At 40.8% G+C, this 21,933-nt stretch overlaps 1 protein-coding gene across 5 annotated transcripts in view; it reads left to right on the forward strand.

Moving 5' to 3' along the window:
• Positions 1-21,933, forward strand: part of dennd2b (DENN domain containing 2B) — a 217,664-nt gene that overhangs the window by 168,992 nt on the left and 26,739 nt on the right. For all 5 annotated transcript variants that reach the window (XM_055649504.1, XM_055649503.1, XM_055649502.1 and 2 more), the window contains 6 exons: positions 152-248; positions 3,103-3,147; positions 4,220-4,404; positions 9,177-9,286; positions 10,810-10,879; positions 14,968-15,048. In XM_055649504.1, the coding sequence (XP_055505479.1) occupies positions 152-248; positions 3,103-3,147; positions 4,220-4,404; positions 9,177-9,286; positions 10,810-10,879; positions 14,968-15,048 (588 nt within the window). The remainder of the gene's footprint in view (positions 1-151; positions 249-3,102; positions 3,148-4,219; positions 4,405-9,176; positions 9,287-10,809; positions 10,880-14,967; positions 15,049-21,933) is intronic.

Here is a 21,933-nt window from a genome sequence, read left to right on the forward strand (position 1 = left end):
TGCCTTTGTTAACTACATGCATGTTAACTATGTATTTAGTGAAATATTGCTTTGTTCATAAGGATAACATAATCAGTATGTACTGTACTCAGTAGAAAATTGAGTAGAATTTAATAATTAAAAACATGTACATTTTTAAAAACTTTCATAGCTTGTCCAGAAAATTAACGGCATCTATAGTGCAAAGAGAGGGAAGAAAAGGCTGAAGAAATTGTCTCTGTCAAACTTTGAGAATGCATCTCTAAGAGGTAAGGGGATGAACCATTATTTACATCTTGCTAGAACTGATCCAAATCAAAAAACGTCAAATTAAAAATATCCCCCCTCTTTCAACAAAAACAAGAAGGCATGAAAGTCCATTAAGTCGAGTTAATCACTGTACTTCTTACCCCTGTAGTGGGGCAGAAATATGTGCATAGGTTTCTCTGAATTCGGAGAATTACCAACTGACTTGAGTTGTATCTTTTTAACCTCCTGAAAATGAATGTAAAAAATGCTATCATAACGATTGAGTTGACTTGCTGTAAGTGAAGAATTGCTGTGCAACATGGGATAAACAGCCACATTAGTTATTAGAGTTCTTCACCTTGTCCATATTGACCTAGCTGGAAGTAACAAAAATATCAACGCTAAGTTCATTTCCCTCATTCTCTGTTTCATTGATGCATTTTAAGTTGCTATGTTTAAATAGTCGAGTCCAGCGATATGACATTGTAATATCATGCTTCTAAATTCATTTTCTCCCACTTTGAAGACCTTCAGCATGCATCATATTATTTCTTATCTGTTCCAATAACATGGAAGGAGGCTATTTTGCCCATTGAGATAAAGCCAGCACTCCGTGTAATCCCAACAGTCTCATTACCCCACTTACTTCCCTTCAATCTACTCGCTTTGAGTCCCCCTTATTCTCTTTCCACTCACTTATCTAAGGGTAGCCAAGTAAATAATCAACTAACTGGCCTTTGTGATGTGGGAAGAAAGAAGAGCGCCTGTGGAAACTCTTGAAGTTACCAGGGAGAATGTTCAGACACCACTCGGACAAAACCCGATGTTAGAATGGAATCTGAGTCATTGGAGTCATGAGGCAGCAGTATTAATAATGTAACTGGCAGTTTAAAGTCAACAATGGCCCACATGGGGAAGAATGGTGTCTGTTATTACCAAGTATCTGCTATAACTGAATAATGGGATTAATATGCACAGTACTAAGAGAAAAACAGCCAATAAACATAAACAATAAACAGTAAAGAACACAAAGCACACAACACCTTGGGACGGCACAGTAGAGTTGCTACCTTACAACGTCACAAACCCGAGTTTGACCCTGACCTTAGGTGCTGCCTGTGGCAGTGTGGGCTTCCTCCAGGTGCTCAAATTTCCTCCCGCATTGTGGAGACATGCAGGTTTGTGTGTTGTGCAGTTTTTGTGTGTTGTGTGTGTTGTGTGGTTTCTGTGTGTTGTGCAGTTTCTGTGGGTTGTGTGTTGTGTGTGTTGTGCAGTTTTTGTGTATTGTGTGGGTTGTGTGTTGTGTGTGTTGTGCAGTTTCTGTGTGTTGTGCAGTTTCTGTGGGTTGTGTTTCAGTTTCTGTGTGTTGTGCAGTTTCTGTGGGTTGCTGCCGGAGCCACTACCTCGCAGCAAAGGGGCCTGGGTTCGATCCCGACCGTGGGTACTCCCTGTGGTCGTGTGAGATTCCTCCGGGTGCTGCGGTGCACCGATTCTATCCTACACACAGTGAGTTGTGCCCGGTGTGTGGGATGGAGCTGATGTGCTGGGGAGCCTGGGAGGTGAGGCGAGATAATGGCTGGGGTCGGGGTCTGACCCTGGCCCGGGTCTCTGGCGCTGAGGGGGACGGGGGGCGGCTCTGCCAGTGGTTCGCGGGGGCCAGTTGGGCTGCAGGCCTGCATGTCTCTGCGATGGATGGGTGTTGGCCGCGGCACCCGGAGGAAACCTGTGCTGTCACAATTTCTTATGCGTTTGCAACGTGGGAGGAAATGTAGAACCACAGTGGTAGTTATAGACAATAGGTGCAAGAGTATGCCATTCAGCCCTTCCAGCCAGCACCGTCATTCAATGCGATCATGGCTGATCCTCCACAATCAGTACCCCATTCCTGCCTTCTCCCAATATCCCCTGACTCCGCTATCTTTAAGGGCCCTATCTTGCTCTCTCTTGAAAGTATCCAGAGAACCGGCCTCCACCGCCCGCTGAGGCAGAGAATTCCACACTCACAATTCTCTGTCCTACTCACTGTAAATTGTCCAGAGTGTGAAGATAGAAGTATTGTACGGGTGCCCGCTGGTCAGCATAGACTCAGTGTTTCCACACTCTATCCCTAAACTAAACTAAGCTCAAATGGATCAAAAACACTATTGAAATGTCTAAATTTCCAAAGTAATTAAAACACTTTTATTGGTGCAATAATAAGGACAGTAGAAGAAACAGATCAATGTACAATGTACCCTTATCTCTAAAACGTAACTAAACCAAGAATCGTTCCATCCACCTAGTGGTCATTCTTTGAAACAATTAACTTGATCTACAGCAGATTATATCTGCTTTAGTCAAAATCTGTTATAAAGAGGTCTGTTATTGTGGGGGCTTACTGTATAAAGCTTGTGCCTCGATTTCCAAGTGATAACCTAAGGAAAGGCGATGTCCCCATCTCCTTCCAATCTCTGGCCCCAGCATGAATGGATTTTCCAGGTAGAGAATGCAGGTGAAGTTCTAATTCTTTGAGCAGTTGTTGTACCAGAGAGTGTAAAAATGATCAATGCCATATTGTTTGTATTACTGCAACCACGATTCCTGTGCGATTTGACATTACGTTAAGACACCCTTTTACAAAGGATATAAAATATAAATTCTTCAGCATGTTAACTTGTTTTTTCTTCAATTGCTGATGATGTGCAGGAGAGCAGTTTAGCCTATTGCTGTACATATCATTCAGCTAAGGTGAAAAACAATTCCATTCTGAACATTTTCTAAAAGCCAAACTTTTACCAGCTGCTGCATGACCAAAGACTGTTTAGTCTATCACCTGGATTGTAGCTTGTTTTGGTTTACTGGAATCTTCACTCAATGTCTTTATCTGTTTCACAGATGAGAACAGTGAGAGTGAGAGTGACTCAGATGACAGGTTTAAAGGTAAGAGGTCACAATGCATTGAGTACTTTGTAAGGGGCTTCATTTATATCTGTGTAATATTACCGTTGCTGCTAGTCTGTGCAGCAAAGGATACATTTTGGTTTGTTCTCTCAAGCTCCATGAACATCAGATTAATTCCCATGATAATGTTGGGGTAGGGCCCTTTCTTCAGACTAATTGTAGGTGGGAGGAACTGGAAGCAAGAAAAGATCAGGGCAAATCAGTGCCAGCCACAGATGACATCAGACAGAGTGGTTCCAATAGGCCAATTGTTGGCAAGGGACGGTGTGATCCCATGAAGGATACATCATGGCGGACTGTGGAACTGGTTAACCGACTTTTAATGGGGGGGGGGTGTTTGTATTAGTTAACTAAAATTAGAGAATTCAACGTTCATACCGCTGTGTTGTAAGCTACCCAAGTGAAATATGTGGTGTTGTCCTTACAATATGTGTGTGGTCAGTGTGGGAATGGGAAGGGGAGTTATAATGGTTCGTAACCGGGAGATCCAGTCGACCTTCGGGTAAGTGTTCAGCAAAATAGTTGCCGAGTCTACGCTTGGTTTCATCAATGTACAGGAGCACACATTGGCAACACCGATGCAGTAGATGAGGTTAGAGGAGGTGCATTCGAACCTCTGTCTCACCTAGATGTACTGTCGGGGTCAAAGGAGGAGCTATTAGGATAGGTGTTGCATCTCTTGTGGTTGCAGAGGTAAGTAGCTGGGGAGGGGGTGGTTTGGGTGGGTAGGGTTGAGTGAACCAAGGTGTTGCAGAGGGAGCAGTCTCTATGGAAGGCAGAAAGGGGTCAAAATTAGGAGATGAGTGGAGGTGACAGAAATGTCGGAGTTTGATGGGGAGGCTGGTGGGGTGAAAGGTGAGGACTAGGGGAGCTGTGTTCTTGTTACGTCTGGGGGAAGGGGGTGTGAGCGCAGAACTACAGGGCGCAGTGGAGATAAGTGATGGACCCATCAATGACAGAAGGGGTGAACCCACGTTCCCTAAAGAATAAGAACTTGTCTGATGTCCTGTGGACACTCTGAACTGTGTTTGGATTTTGTCTTGTTTTGCAGCACACACTCAACGCTTGGTCCACATTCAGTCGGTGCTGAAGAAAGCTCCCAGTTACCGCACATTAGAACGAGAACTCATCGAATGGCAAGAGCGGGAACTCTTTGAATATTTTGTGGTCATTTCATTAAAGAAAAAGCCTTCAAAGAATACATATATTCCTGAAGTATCTTATCAGTTTCCAAAGGTAAATACTAAGCTTTAAAAAGCCTGGTAATCTCTGAGCATGACGATTCTTTGTGTGCTGATCCCAGAAGAGGATGCAGGATGATCCACTACAATTGTTCCATTCATGGAGTCATATAGTTTGGAAACAATCCCTTGGTCCCACTCGACAACCTTCACTCCACTCTTTAAAATCTCTATCCCAGAAGGGGATCCACTATGATCCAGATACAGAGTCCACAGTTTAGAATTTAGGGGTAGGCCATTTAGAACGGAGATGAGGAAAAACTTTTTCACCCAGAGAGTTGCAAATCTGTGGAATTCTCTGCCTCAGAAGACAGTGGAGGCCAATTCTCTGGATGCCTTCAAGAGAGAGTTAGACAGAGCTCTTAAAGATAGTGAAGTCAGGGGATATGGCAGGAAGGTTGGAATGGGGTACTGATTGTGGATGATCAGCCATGATCATATTGAATGGCGGTGCTGGCTCGAAGGGCCTTCTCCTGCATCTATTGTCTATTGTCTATGGATCCACTGCCATCATTCCACTTACAGTCGTATAGTAGAGAAACAAGCCCTTAGTCCAAACTTGGCAACCTTCATCCCACACTTTAAAATCTCTCTTACAGGTCTAAATCGATCAGGAGTTTCCTCTTTGCACTAGCTCTTGTACTTGCGCATGACTTGATCGTACTTGTGTATGGTATGACTTGACTCGACAGCCGTCTACAGATAACATTCAACAGCCAAAACTTGGTTTGAATTCTTCAGCAGGCAAATTAATCTGAGCTTGAAGTTTTCCAATAAAATTAATGTTTCTTACATTGTGATGAAAAATAACTTCCTGTGTGTGAAAAGTATGACTTTTGTGAGGTATGAATATTTCATTTGCACCTTAACTACACGTGAAAGCCACATAGAGTTGAATATTATACAATATTTGTCCAACAGCCAGGTACTTTGAATAAGCAGATAACTGTCCAAGTACAACATTAAATTAATCCTCCACAACAATGCAATGCCAGTACATTTACTCATGAAAAAAGACAAAATGACATCGAAAGCTTGCAAAATTTGTGCTGATCCCCAATTAACTTTCTATATTGATTCATTCTTTTTAAAGGACATTTTTTAAACAACATGCCCGAAGGTGGGTCTGAGTGAATTGTATCTTTAACCATTCCAAAAATAACAGCAAGAAAGCTACAAACATTCAAAACCATGCCAATTAAATATACCTAAAAAATATCTATTTGATAAAAATAACACAATTTGTCTGCAAGATCTAAAATAATCCTCTGTATTATTCACAAATAACCGAAAGTAACATAGCCTGCCCTGGCAGACCCATTGTTTCTGCAATAGAACTGCACTGGCAGACCCATTGTTTCTGCCTGTCCTGATCCACTGAAATCACAGTGCATAGTCCTCCGACATTTTCGCCACCTCCAACGGGATCCCACCACTAGTCACATCTTCCCAACACCACACTTTCCACTTTTGCAGAGACCGTGCCGTCCACAACTCATCTCTTCCCACCCAAACCACCCCCTCCCCAGGTACCTTCCCCTGCAACCGCAAGAGATGTAACACCTGACCCTATACCTCCTCCATCCAGGGAGTTGACAGTCATTACAAGCAAGGCAGAGGTTCACTTGCACCTCCTCCAACCTCATCTACTGTATCCTTTGTTCTTGGTGTGGACCTATATATCGCCGAGACAAAGCACAGACTGGGCGATCGTTTCGCTGAACACCTACGCTCAGTCCACCTTGGCCTATGCAATCTCCCGGTTGCCAAACATTTTAACTCCCCTTCCCATTAAAATACCAACCTTTCTGTCCTGTCACTGTCAGAGTGAGACCATATTTGCCCAGCTGATCAAGAACCTGCTGTAATTTTTGATAACCGATTTCACCACCCACTTTAGTGTCATTTAGTAATGTTTAAATTGTTTGTGGGGAGCACTTTGAGACTTGTGGCCATAGTTCTATTAGCTTTAAAGTATTTAAGTATAAGATTAGGGCACGTTCTTAAATTAAAGCTGGAAGCTGGGGTTAGGCCAATTGGGCAGGAATTTGAAAACTGATCATACAAAGGGATATTCAGAAAGTGGAATGCTTTTCAAAATGTGGTAGTGAGAGTTCAAGGTATGCATATTTCTGTTTTGAGTAAAGTGGCAAGGCAAGAAGCATGGATGATGATGGAAATTGAGGCTTTGGTTAGAGAAAAGGAGTAAGGTGTAGGCAGTAAGTGCATCCCAGGATATTGGGAAGTGTATCTCCTGGACAAAGGATGCATGTATAGGAACTTAAGATTAAGGAAGGTTTTTATGCATATTAAGGGGAACAGGATAACAAGAGAGAGAATAGGGTTCCTCAAAAACTAAATGAGGGATAAAATCTGCATGCATTTGGAAAGACATGGATTGTAGTCGTTGTCACCGTGGTTTTGTGCGTGGGAGATCATGTCTCATGAATATGATTTGAGTTTTTTGAAGGAAGGTTGATGAGGGCAGGGTCGTTGATGTAGTCGATATGACTCAAGCAAAACATTTGATAACATTCGCATGGAAGGCCCCTGTGGATGAATTAGTGTATGGGTGACAGGGAGAGTTAGCTAACTGGATACAGAATTAGCTTCATGGTAGGAAACAGAGTGGTGGAGGTATTCCATTCAGACAGGAAACCAGTGATTAGTGATGTGCCTCCGGAATTGGTGCTGGGCCCATTGCTGTTTGTCATCTATATCAACAATTTGGATGAGAACATACAATACATGATTAGTAAGTGATATCTCAAATAACGTAATCAATATCATAGACAGTGAAGATGATCATCAAGATGGTTTCAGTTAGATCTTAATCACTGGGCAAGTGGAGTGACAAATGGAATTTAGATAAGTGTGAGGTGCTGCATTTTGGGAAGTCAACCCAGGCCAGTGCCATCACACAGGATGGTAGACCCTTGGGGAGCTTTGTAGAGCAGAGGGATCTTGGATTACATAGTTCCCTGAAAGTGGCATTGCAGGTAAATAGGTTGGTGAAGGAGGCTTTTGGCACACAGGCCTTCATCAGTCAGAGAATTGAGTATTGGAGTCGGGACATTGTGTTACAGTTGTGCAAGACATTGCCAAGGCCACACTTGGAATATTGTGTTCCGTTTTGGTCACCCTAGTATGGGAAATTACTATTTAGCTGGAAGGAGTGCAGAAGATTTACAAGGATTTTGCCAGTACTCAAGTGCCTGAGCTATTGGGAGAGATTGGGCAGGCCGATATATTATTCCTTGCGGAGGAGGTGGCTGAGGGGTGATCTTATGGAAGTGTATAAAATCATGAGGGGTAGAAACGCATGGGCAAATGGGATTATCTTAGATGGGGCATCCTGGTCGGCATGGACGAGTTGGGTTGGGTTCCATGCTATATGACTCGGTGACTTTCTATTTTTAAGTATATATTTAATTTGCCTTTATAATTGACAATATAGCATAGAAACATAGAAACATAGAAATTAGGTGCAGGAGTAGGCCATTCGGCCCTTCGAGCCTGCACCGCCATTCAATATGATCATGGCTGATCATCCAACTCAGTATCCCGTACCTGCCTTCTCTCCATACCCCCTGATCCCCTTAGCCACAAGGGCCACAACTAACTCCCACATAAATATAGCCAATGAACTGGCCTCAACTACCCTCTGTGGCAGAGGGTTCCAGAGATTCACCACTCTCTGCGTGAAAAAGGTTCTTCTCATCGGTTTTAAAGGATTTCCCCTTTATCCTTAAGCTGTGACCCCTTGTCCTGGACTTCCCTAACATCGGGAACAATCTTCCTGCATCTAGCCTGTCCAACCCCTTAAGAATTTTGTAAGTTTCTATAAGATCCCCTCTCAATCTTCTAAATTCTAGAGAGTATAAACCAAGTCTATCCAGTCTTTCTTCATAAGACAGTCCTGACATCCCAGGAATCAGTCTGGAGCATGTTTGCACAATATTGTTTGGCATGCCAAGCATTACAACTTGTGCAAACAAAATCTTCTCTCTCACTCTGATCATTTTAACAATTACTTTAAATCAGTGGGGACTGATGCCGATTGCACTTTCTCCGTTCTACCATAACTAAACCCTATGTATCTGTGTATAGTATTTTTGTGATTAAATACGATTATAAAATGAAATATACTTGGTCTATGCCGACCAAGGTACCCTTGTAAATCTTCTGCTAAAGTATCAACATGTTCTGTTTTGCCAGAGATGGGTTACAGTAATAATGACTTTATGTTTTTAATGACTGTAAAACAAAAATAAACCAATACCAATATTTGTAGATATTGTTACAATATAATAATTTTGCATGGTCCACTATGAGTTCTATTAATAATTTAGGTAAAAAATGACCTGTGGTATATTAAGCACTACCAAGATATAACACTATCATCTATGATGTTGCACAGAGTGCTTCTACAGAATACACCATTAACAATACAATACAATACAATACGGTTTTATTCGTCACATTGCGCAACATAAAGTGCAAGTGAAATGAATTTGTCCGCAGCGGTACAATGACAAAGAACACACAATACACAATAACAATTTAACACAAACATCCACCACAGCATTCATCACTGTGGTGGAAGGCACAAAATTTGGCCAGTCCTCCTCCATTTTCCCCCGTGGTTCGGGACCTCAACCCTCCGCAGCTCGCTGCCGGCGTCCAGATGTGCAGACAGTGTTATTATTGGAATTGTTGATGGTAGTAACGCCAGGTAGTAACTCGAATGTTGTTTCTCCTCCACAGCTAGAGAGGCCAACAAAACAGGTACGTGAGGCAGAGGAACGACTGAAAGCAATCCCACAGTTCTGCTTTCCAGATGCCAAAGACTGGAGTCCAGTGTCAGATTTTACCAGGTAAATCAACTGAGAATTATTCAAGCAGTTCATGAGAATGAATACACAGGCATAAACTTTCGCTAAAGTATAATGCAATCTAGGATTGCAGCTCATGTACAATTTTTCCATAAATTAGAATACCATCCAATTTCTGAATAAACTGGAATATTGTCCGATTCACCTCCACCCTATTGCGGACATTGAACTTTGTCTCTGGTCTTGGTGCAGTGCAATGCTGAGAACTATATTCTACACTGACCCGCTAAGTTCCTCCAGCACTTTGGTTAAAATGAGAGAAGCATTGCTGTACATCTATACTACTTGTTCCATGATGAGGAATAATCCACACCAGCCACAGTGGAAGTTAATACATCCATAATTTGATAATAATAACTCGTTTTGATAATGAATTTAGAGAGGTTTTGATGAAGCTGTTTTGACCACCGTATAAACCTGTTTTGATGAACAGGTTTCAAAAAGGCTTTTGCCACATTTGCCTTCAGTCAGAATATTGAGTGTAGAAGTTGGGAGGTCATGTTGCAGATATATATGATATTGTTTGAGGCCACATTTAGAGTATCTGATCACTAGTTGACAGAGAGTATATTTATGATGAGATTGGTTTTCCCCCAAAAGAGAGGCAGGTTGGGAATTTAAACCAGTTCTTGGTAAATTGTGAACTTTCTCATCATCAATAAAATAACTGTGTTCACAGTTGATGGCTAGATCTGGAATTCGGGTCCATGCATCTGTTAACACAAAACCAATATCTGGTTAGCCAACCATGCCTCCTCAGGCCTTTCCTCTCAGCATAGTTGTAGAGTCATAGTCATAGAGTCGTACAGCATGGAAGCAGGTCCTTCAGTGCAACCAAGATGCCCCACCTATGTTGGTCCCACCTGTCTATACCTGTCCATACCTGCCCATATCCCTCTAAACCCTTCCTACACATGTACCCGTCCAAATGTCTTTTTAATTATGTGATAATACCTGTCTCAGCTATCTCCTCTGGCAACTTGTTCCATATACCCATCACCCTCTGTCATTTTGTCAATTTCAAATACGCCCGAGTAAATAGTTGCAGAAATTTCAATTACGGGAAGGAAGAGGTAAAAATAATAGGTTTGAAAGGGTTATGACCATATAATGTCCCCAGCACTTCAAATTTGGAAATATAGGCATAAAGGAAATACAATTGTTTGTGTGCAAAACAAAAATTATCATAAATTGTTCTTCCCTCTAAACTTAAATTAAAGAAACTGAATAAAACTCCAAAGTAAGAAAAACATCCCTGAAAGAATTGCAGACATTGTTGAATACTTCCAAAATTAATATCTATTATTAAAATGATAATTTCAAACAAATCAGGTACTGTAACGTATGTGTAACATTAGTTGATGTTGAACCTAGCCCATCCTTGCATAACTGCAAATTATTTTCCATGGATAAGATGTTAGTGAGAATCTCATGTGCCCAAGTAGATCCCATCAGTGTTTCTTCACTGCGTTTGTTTTTGAGTGAGTTATGATCCTCTCTTTCAGCGAAACGTTCTCATTCATGCTCACTGGGGAAGATGGCAGTCGACGATTTGGTTATTGCAGACGGTTATTGGTGAGTATGATTCTCCTTGTCAGCTTTAACATTCCATAATGAAACTAAACTGCAGTTAGCACCCCACTATGCCTTCTCATAGTAAAATAAATGATTGTTAATTACAGCCTTCTTACTAGCCCTGACTTGATTGTCTGCTTTTTTTTAGTACTTATTTTAACAAATTAGATTCAGAGAAACCATTATATAGACAACATAATTCCTAATCAGACAGCTAATGTATCACCGCATGTCAAAATGCTCCCAATAGTGAGGGGATAGGCTAAAAATGCAGATAGAATGGTCCCAGCCGTTGATGACAGGACCTACTTAGCAGATGCTCAAGGTTGGGGTGATATTATTTCTGCAGCAGAGTCTCATGCTCATGCAGTACGGCTCGGTCCACTTTTCCCGGAATAGGCTGCCAGTGATTGGAAAGGGGATATAAACTGGTGTAAAAGTGAAGTATTGCATGCAGGCAGTGATGAGAAACATGAAATTGAGTGCAAAGTAAAGAAAAAGAATCTCAGAAAAAGAATCAAATGGCGAATGAAACAAAGAAACATAGAAATTAGGTGCAGGAGTAGGCCATTCGGCCTCAGAAAAAGAATCAAATATGATCATGGCTGATCATCCAATAGTATCCCATTGCCTTCTCTCCACCCTCTGATTTAGCCACAAGCCAATCTAACTCATAAATATAGCCATTGAAACACGACTACCCTCTGCGGCAGAGAGTTCCAGAGATTCACCACTGTGTGAAAAAATTCTCATCTTTTTTAAAGAATTACCCCCTTATCTTAAGCTGTGACCCCTTGTCCTGGACTTCCCAAACGGGGGCAAATTTCATCTATGTCAAACCCCATTTTGTAAGTTTCATAAGATCCCCTCTCATCTCCTAAATTCTAGAGCGTAAACCAATACAGTCTTTCTTCATAAGACAGTCCTGACATCCCAGGAATCAGTCTGGTGAACCTTTCCTGCACGCCCTCTGTGCCAATAATGTACTTCCTCAGATTTGGAGACCCAAACTGTGCAATACTCCAGGTGTGGCGACCAAGACCCTGTACAAGATGTAGAACCTCCCTGCTCCTATACTCAAATCAAAAGATTCCTTGCTCATCTCAATTTTTTTGTAACATGGAAATTGAAATCGATACTGTGAAACTATTATTTTTTTTAACATGCAGGTCCTTTACAAAGCACATGTCAATCACAGTTTCAATCAGAATACCTCTTCTGTTGGTAGGGAGGCGATGTTTTGTTTTTGAGAGATTGAAAGATGTTGGTATTCAAAAGACCTTGCATCCTTGTACATGCATCACTGAAAATTAACATGCAGGCACAGCACACAATTCAGAAGCCAAATAGTACGTTGAATGAGGGTTTGGGTATATACATGCAGGCTCTTGCCCCAATTGTATAGGTTCTGAGTGGGACCATACCTAGAATATTGTGCACAGTTTTGATCTCTCTATTATCCAACAGAGCAATTACAGCTAGGTTTCAGTAGATTCATTCCTGAGTTGTCAGGTTTCTTGTAGAGGGAGAAATTAAGCATTTGGAGAAGGTATCAGCAATTGTAAAGTGTATAAATCCCCAGGGCCTGACCAGATACATATTTGGATCTTGTGGGAAGTTAGGAAGGAAATTACAGAGGTCCTTGCAGAGATGATGGCTAATGTATCGTTATTTAAGAAAACCATCAAGGGCAAGCCAGGAAACAACTGGTTGATGAACCTGACATCAGTGGTGGTAAAGTTGTTGGAGGCGATTCTTAGGAACAGGATCTACCAGCATTTTAAATAGGCTTTGATTGATTAGGGATAGTCAGCAGGGCTTTGTGCAGGGTAAATCGTATCTCATGAATCTGAGTTTTGTGAAGAAGTCCCCAAGAGGATTGATGAGAGCAGGGCAGTGAATGTTGTCTACATGGACCTTTCCAGAGACTTTGAGAAGGTCCCTCATTGGTAGGCTAGTCTGAAAAGTTACAGTATGTGGAATTTAGGATGAGCTCGCCAAATGGATTCAAAATTGTTTTGGAGTGTAGTTGTGGAGGGTTGTTGATCAGGTTGGAGGTCTACAATGAGTGGTGTACTGCAGGGGTCAGTGCTGTTTGTTGAAATATCCTGAAATATTCACTCCCCTGCTCCTCTTTATCTGAAACTTAACTTGTATCCCAGCAGGCTTTGGAAAGTTATTTTTGCTATGTTTGAGGCATGTAGAATATACTTTTAAAACAGCAGCATGTAGCTGTAGGTTTACATAGGTGCAATTCACACAGTTAATGATTTCATACATTGAAATGATCCCCTCGATAAGAATAACTTTAATTTCCTACCCATACTGTTGTTTTGAAAACATAACCTTGGCTTTTCTGTACCAGTTTGCAGTATTGGCCCATACCAGCTTAGGTTCAATTCTGAGTAAACACATTTGTCAGGAGTTTATGAATGTTTTTTCCTTCCATGTAAAAGAAAACCTGGGATGACTAATAGCAGTTGTCGAAGCAACATACCGAATTAAACTGCTTCATAACCAATGGGCAGATAACATTCTCAGGACTGCTATTTGACTGGAAGTTGAGCAGAACCTCGTTTACCCAGGGAAAGGGCGATCTTACCGCTTTCCAGTGTCATTTCTGAAGAAATTTCCGATCTTTTGTTTCACTTAAAAACATTAGCAATATAAAAAGAAATCTAATCCTTCATTTTGTTTTAATTCATAAAGACCTTTCCTGGATGGAATATGTTTTTATTGGCATTTCCCACAGGACGGCTTTGAGCTGGTGGCGTTCCAAAACTCCTGGCAAGGTGTCAGCATTCCAGCAGATTTGACAATGTAATTTCAAGTAACAACGTTACATGGTTGATTTAATCAGAACTTACGGGATCAATTCAATGCCTAATAAGGGAAAACAAATCGTCTCTTCGTCAGATGTGAACTGCATCATCTAACCTTAGTCTATTAATACCTTCATTAAAATACACACCCCAGCAAGTAATGACACATTTATCTGTAGCTGTAGCCAAAGTGCGCAAGACTCTGCTGCATGAACATTTTCATTCTGCTTTCTCGTAATCTTCAAATATGATAAGCACAGCTTTTTCTATTCCTTATTGTTTAGTTTTTAGTTTAGACATATGACGTGGAATCAAGGCCTTGGGTCCAACAAATACATGCCAACCAATGATCACAAGTTCGAGCTCTATCCGACTCACTGAGGACAATTTACAGAGGGCCAATTAACCTACAAACCCGTATGACTTTGGAATGTGGGTGGAAACCTGAGCACCCGGAGGAACCCTCTCATAGGGAGAATGTGCAAATCCATACAGACAGCACCCATAGTCAGGATCAAACCTGGGTCTCTGGTGTTGTAAGGCAGCAACTCTACTGGCGCCCAATTGTCTTAGCATTAAAACTAATTCTCAGTGCAGACTTACTCGCACATGCTCATACATACCCCAAACTTCTAAACGGTGAAATTCCTGAATCCCATTAGCCTTTTAACATCTTGCAATCAATGATCATATTTAATCACCATGATCTACATGATTCTGATCTCGTCTTTTAGCCTGAACAAAATTTGGAATCCTTCAGAGTAGTAGACAAAAAGCAATGGCTTCAATCCATGTGTAAAATGATGCTTTTACAATAAATTGATTTTTGTAGAATTTGCAAAAATATTTATTCATATCTATTTTCTAATTTTATTTATGTACTTTAATGCTGTATGGCAGGCAGGAACTTACTTGACATATATAAATTATTTATATCTAGTTACTGTTCTATTTTAGTTTGTTATATTCCAATTGCGTTACTTTATTTCATGATGTAGTTTACAAAATGACTCCAGGTATCTTTAATGCAGTGAAGTAACTAACATTGAAAGGCACATTTTTAACTTGCAGGATGTAAACGTCTACAGTTAGGCAAATATCTATAATGTTTATTTCGATGTCGGAAGAAGTCGAAATGTCACCTGTTCTTTCTCTCCAGAGATGCAGCTTGTCCCGCTGAGTAACTCCAGCTTTTTGTGTCTATATCTGGTTTAAACCAGCATTCCTTCTTACATATAATGTTTATATATATTTTTTTCATTTCAGCCAGGTGGAAAAGTTCCTCGCTTGCCAGAAGTTTATTGTGTCATCATCAGTCGCTTGGGCTGTTTCACACTCTTTTCAAAGGTACTGTGTAACACTTTGAATGTCAGCAATGATAGTTTCTTATCAATTGAGGATTAGGAAGGCAAAGTCATAGTTTACCTGCATTTGGCCCTTATCCCTTGAAACCATTCCTATCTGTGTACCCGTCCAAATTTTGCTATGGTACCTGGCTCAGCTACTTTTTCCAGTAGTTCCTTCCATATACTCACCACCTTCTGTGTAAAAGTTGCCCAACAGATTCTTATTAAATCTTTCCCCACTCACCCTAATTCTATGTCATCTATTCCCTGATTCCACGAGGCTGGGAAAAAGACTGTTTGTTACCCTATCTATTCCTCTCTTGCATTATGAACCTCCCAGTCCGCTTGAACTCCAAGGAATAAAGTCATGGCATGCCCATCCTCTCCCTACAGCTTAAACCTTCAAATTCTGTCAGAAACTTTGTCATCTTTTCTGCAGAATAGAACATTATTAGAACATTCTCATTATCATAACATAGATTGGAATAAGAACAAGGACGATGTACTGGTAAACATTGATCATTCCATATGCAGTCTAAAAACCGAGGAAGGAGAGTTAAACATGTTTTAGGGAAATTAAATTGGGGCAAGTGGAGTGTATTAATGTATGAGGGCTTCAAAAGCTGGTTTAAATTCACTTTGGAATGAGGAACAGTCAGCTTGGTTTTGTTTGCGGCAGGTCATGTTTTACGACGTTGAGCGAGTTTGTTGAGGAGGTGGCGGAGGTGAACAGTGAGAGTAGGGTGGTGTTTAGGGAGGCATTTGATAAAGTACCTCATGGTTGTCTGATCCAGAATATTAAGATTTGTGGGATCCATGGTGACGGTCTATAGTTTCAAACCCAGTTTACCCCTTAGAAGACAGAGGTCGCTGCCCTTCAAAGACCCGGGGTTGATCCTGACTAAGGGTGCTTGTCTGTACGGAGTTTGTACGTTCTCCCCATGACCTGCGTGGATTTTCCCCGGGGTCTCTGGTTTCCTCCCACACTCCAAAGATGTGCAAGTTTGCAGGTTAATCGGCTTGGTAAAATTGTAAATTATTCCTAGTGTGTGTAGTATAATGTGAATGTGCGGGGATCACTGGTCGGCGCAGACTCGCTGTGCCAAAGTGTCTGTTTCCATGCTGTAGCTCTAAACTAAACAAAAGCAAACATCCACAAAATATAGGTCCTCTACCAATCTCCTCTCCAGCATGACCCTGGAAAATATGCCAACTTTCCATATCTCACAAGCAACTTTTCAAATGAAGGCAGACACTGATGATGAAATCCAACATTGTTTGTGGCCATCAGAGGAAAACAAAATGTTAATATCAAGGACTTCAACCTGGAAAAAAGTGTTATCCTTGAATTTTGTATTTTTCTGTTCATTGTATATTTCTGAACCATGGACTATCTTTAAAAAGTGCCTCAGAGCTATCATAAAAGCTGTTTTTACTTTGGAGTTAAATTGCGGAAACAGTGCCTCTCTGCCAACCAGCAATCTCCCTGTACGCTATCACTGGATCTATCCTACACATTAGGGACAATTTACAATTTTTACCAATGCCAATTAACCTACAAACCTATATGTCTTTGGAATGTGGGAGGAAACCAGGATACCCAGAGGTAACCCACCCAGTCACCGGGATCTGGTACAAACTCCATACAGACAGCACCCGTAGTCAGGATCGAACCCAGGCCTCTGGTGCTGTAAGGCAGCAACTCTACAGTTGCACCACCATGCCATCTTCACATAATTGACTGACCGGATAAGGGAGCCAATGTAAGTAGGCCAACCAGCACTGAAACTCTAATTATATTCAGTTGGATCCAACAGGCAGGCATTGTTGTTTGCCTGATACGAGACCTCTAGAACAGACACACTATTCTGTCACAAATAGAAGAGATGATTCATGAATGTTTTCAAAGTTTACAAAAAAAAATGTAAAATGCTCGTTAACTTGAAGGATTTCTCAGCATCATAAGGAAAGGATGTTGAGGAGCTCTGTCACAATGATAAGGGGTTGTAGTAATGAAGGAAGGCAGGAAATGATTGGACTCTTCTTCCTTAAGAAGTCTAAATGTTTTCAAGATGATGGGCAGTTTTGATAAAACAACAAGAAAGGATTTATTTCGAATGGCAAGTCAGGAAATAAATTAAAATTTAAATGGAAACCTAATGGAAATTTATTTTGACTGAAGATGTGGTGGAAGCTGACTCCATAAATAGAGTAATACATAGTTGTGCAGGAATGAATATGAACATTATGAACAAAAAGTGAAGATGTTGGATACAAACAGCAGCCCATTCTACAGCATAGGCAGAATGGGCTGAATGGCCTATGTTGTGAGTTTCTAGAATTCTCAGGTTCTTTATGGTGAGAGGGGCAAAGTGTAAAGGACATGCATGGGGTGGGTTTTTTACACAGAAAATGGTGGGCGCCTGGAATACACTGCCAAGGGTGATGGTGGAGGCATATACAATAGTGACATGTAAGTGGCTTTTAGATAGACACATGGATATGCATGGATATGGATCATGTGAAGGTATATAAGATCTGTTTAATTTTACATCATGTTTGTGGGCTGAATTTTACATAGATATTGTGGGCTGAAGGCCCAGTACAGTTCTATATCCCTTCAGAGTAACATGTCTCCTCTCCCTGGATAATCTCCACTTTGAATCTTTCTCATTGTTAATTCCCGTGCACCAGAGTGGGGTCATATTTTTTACTTCCCAATGTAAAGAACTTTTATGCATAATTGTTCCAGAAATATTTTTATCTGAGTGATCTTTTCCCATCATTCATCAAAAGGTTTGCCCACAAATGTTGCAGCAATCCATGAACTTCGCGTGGTAGACAAAATACAGCATGGCTTTAATTTACCAGGTCATTGTTCCCCTACTTAATGTTTTAAAGTGGAAAAACCACCAGAAGTTTCTGTTCTATGTTTGGAAACTGCCCAAGGTTTCCCATTGAAGTTGGATTGTCGCAGTGGGGTGAAGTAGCCCCTGCTGAAAGGGGGCAACGGCTAAACCTTTCATCCTTAACAACTGAATATCCAGTGCAGTATGCAGTCAAAAACATACAAAGCTTTGGTCTCTGTTATAAGTGGTGATAGAAAGGACTCTTAATTATACTGGATTAAACACCAACATTATCCACATCATGGAAACAGATGGCAAAAATATATTAAAAGGAAACTTATTGAATGCATTGTAAAAATATCGTTGGCTGGATTTGAAAGTAGACTAGCAGCAAATTGGCAAGCGCATGGGATTTTTTATCAGTGATGGCAGCCTGGTGCTCTGTTTATTCATGTTTGGAAGTGTTGCATGATGTAAATTATCAATTGGCTGAGGAAAAATGATTATATGCAAGTGATACAAATTACAGATTTTATGTTTATTAGCATGGGGCTAATGCTGGGAAAATGGAACATATCCATTTCTAGTGCAATATATCACTTACAATTAGGGTAAAACCAGGTAAGGTGTAGCTTGAAGCTTCTTGTCCTTTGCATTTAAGTACCTGTTTAAAGATGGTGCCTCATGATGGAAAGATTATGGACCATGCAGCAAAGCAATCTGGATCCTTGTTGAGGGTCCCAACGCCACCTATTCATGATCTCCAAAGATGCTGCCTGACCTGTTGAGTTACTCCAGCACTTTGTATCTTTTTGTGTATTACCATAATCTGCAGTTCTTTGTTTTAACTACATAACAATGATAATACTTTACCCGGTTATAGCGGACAATTGGCAATAATGGATACCATTCCCCCCTAAAGTCCGTTATAATGAGGGGTTACTGTATCTTATACACAGTAAGCACCTTATTGTCTAGTTTAATCTGTCGTGCCATCAACATAACTGAGACAATTTCATTCCCAATATGGGCTGTTAAACAATGTTTTCTATTCATGCATCTTGAAATCATCTATAGATCTCTAATGACTCGGAAACGTTTGTGATTTCCACAATACTTTGTCATGAGGAAGAGGCAGAAATATGGAAGGAACAATTAATGCAACTGCCATTAACTGAACATTACTTAGTGGCAGAACAGTAGTCTGCCCTAAACTGCTCCCTTCCACCACATTTTAATAAGTGTAAGACACTGCCAATGCTTTCATGGCACAAAGTTGAATTTTATTCAATCCTATTGGCTATTTTGTGCCAATGGTTGTGAAGCAAATAATAGCAGTCACTTGCTCTTTCAGTGAGGTAATTGTTGTCACATTTCCATTAAACTGTTTAAATAACATTCAATCTTAGTGTTGAAATGTGTTTCAATTAATTTTATTATTTTATATGCAGTTTTAAAAATTACATACTGAATTAGTCAGAAAATTATAGAAATTAAATATAATTTAGTCATACAGTGTTAAAACAGGTCCTTCAGCCCAACCTGCCTGCGTTTGGCCCATAATCCTCTATACCTGTTCTATCCATGCACCTGTTTAAATGTTTCTTAAACGTTGCGATAATACCTGTCTCAACTACCTCCTCCGGCAGTTCATTCCATTCACCTACTACCCTTTGCCTGAAAATGTTACCCCTCGGGTTCCTATTAAATCTCCCCCCCCCCCCCCCCCCCCCCCCCCCCCCCCCCCACCCCCCCCCCCCCCCCCCCCCCCCCCCCCCCCCCACAACATAAACCTATGTCCTCTGGATCTCAATTCCCCTACTCTGGGCAAGAAACTATGTGCGTCTACCCGTGTGTGTAAATCATTAAAATTGCTTATCGACTTAGAAAAAAGGAAGGCCCTTCTGCAGCATTTCCTCAGATGACTGGTTGTCCAGTATTTCAGGAACATGTCAAGCTGATGCCTATTCACCTCTGGAGCTTTAGTGCCTAGCTGCTTTGACGTATTAGCCTGCACCTAACTTAGTGGTCTGCATTAAACCTTAATAAATGGGGCAGATAGGAACTGCCATTGGTTAGCTGAATCCAGCATGAATCAATCCACTATCTGAAGAGAATGAGGTCCAACCATATGAATTAATAAAGCTGAATTATTCATTTTCTGCAACTGTTGGCCTGGTTAGTGGAGTGGTGACTGATAATGGCAGAAGATTCCAGTCACCAGAATTACAGTTAATGTGAGTTTAGGGTACTGCTACTTTCTGAGATAAGTGAAGAGGATAAATGAACTGGGCCATATGGTCATTCAGCCCATCAAGTCAACTCCACCATTCAATCATGGTTGATCTATTTCTCCCTCCTAACCCCATTCTCCTGCCTTCTCCCCATACACCCTGACACCCGTACTAATCAAGAATATATCTATCTCTGCATACAAATATCCATTGAGTTGGCCTCCATAGCCTCTTTGGCAAAGAATTTCACAGATTCACCCTCATTTCCTTCCTAAAAGAACATCCTTAAGAGGCTAGACTCTCCCACTAGTGGAAACATCCTCTCCACACGCACTCAATCCAAGCCTTTCACTATTCTGTATGTTTCAATGAGGTCCCTCCTCATTCTTCTTGATATGTAATTGATGGTGACATGTACATAATGAGTCAAAGGGCTTTATCTGTGCTGTGTGACTCTACGATTACATATTGGCAATGGAACATCATGATGGCCATCCTGTGCTTTTTAGTGTTCCATTTTCTCCAGATTAACATGAATCTTTACATTTATCATTATTTAGAAACTTATCATCTGAACTCCATTCAAAACTTCTTACAATAACTAATCACTAATTGAACATGACTCTGCTCATCTCATATATAAACAGGGACAATGGTGATTAAACAAGTAAAGTTTGCTTTCATTACCTTAGATGCTGGGAATCTGTTAAACCAGTATTTTACAGATCAAATTCCACAGTTCCATCTTTTTAATCATAGAATCAAAGTCTATAGAATGTGACTGAATAAGTCAAATTCCATTTTTATTGCAGAATTCCTGGATTTGTTTTTTCAATAGTCGTTGAGGACAATGGTTCATGATTCTGTTCTTTTGCTGTGAAGAGAAAAGAGGCTGTTGTAGTGTTGATAAGGGAATCAATATGCCATTTTAGCCAATTGAAAGCTAAATTCTACCATTGTTGCATGGAGCTCCATTATATATGCAGTCCACTGCTTGCACAAGGAACTGCAGATGTTGGAATCTTGCGAAGAACACAATCTGTTGAAGTAACTCAGTGGGCCAGACAGCCTCTCTGGAGAACATGGATAGCTCTGAAGTTCTGTTGTGTACAAGACTCAATGTGCCATAGGCAGTAGAAAAGCCTAACATAAGCAGTTGCGCAAAAAAACTATTGCACCACCTCCCATCATTGCATGGGGGAGGGAGCGTGCTTACACCGTAAAGTGTTTTGAGTGGCAACGTGTGGCAGTGATCAATGGGATATTATGAGGAATGAACACATATAGCGGGCATCTGGAGAGGATTCTGGGTGGATGATGGTGAATGGAAGTAGAGTTGATGTAGTGGAGAAGAGTTGGAAACATATTGGATTAGAAGATGATTGGATAAGTATGAGAGACAATTTGTACTCTTGGTACACGCATTGGATGATTGGAGAGGGTTGTGTGTTGGAGGGTAGATGATATAGATCAGCTGAGAGGGGACACAGGAAAGAAAGGAACCATCTTGAAGTGAGCTACGTGCCTCAGATATTCTGACTGTTGGCCAGGGCCTTTAATTAAAGCTGGTGAAGGTCTCAATCCATTAGTTAATACTAGATACACAGCTTGAGCACCATGTTGCTTGTGAGCCTCATATTGGAAGAGAAGCTGGTTCTAATGATATCGTTCGTCATCACCTGTATTTTAAACATGTCACCAAAACAGTTTGTTCATTCAAATAATTCTGAGATCTTAGTCGTACAATTCAATGTCCTTGATAATTAAAAGATTAAAATAATAATTTTGTGTCCTGAGGAAGAT

The sequence above is a fragment of the Leucoraja erinacea genome, chromosome 18 (assembly GCF_028641065.1).
Source record: "Leucoraja erinacea ecotype New England chromosome 18, Leri_hhj_1, whole genome shotgun sequence".
NCBI classification, from domain to species: Eukaryota; Metazoa; Chordata; class Chondrichthyes; order Rajiformes; family Rajidae; genus Leucoraja; species Leucoraja erinaceus.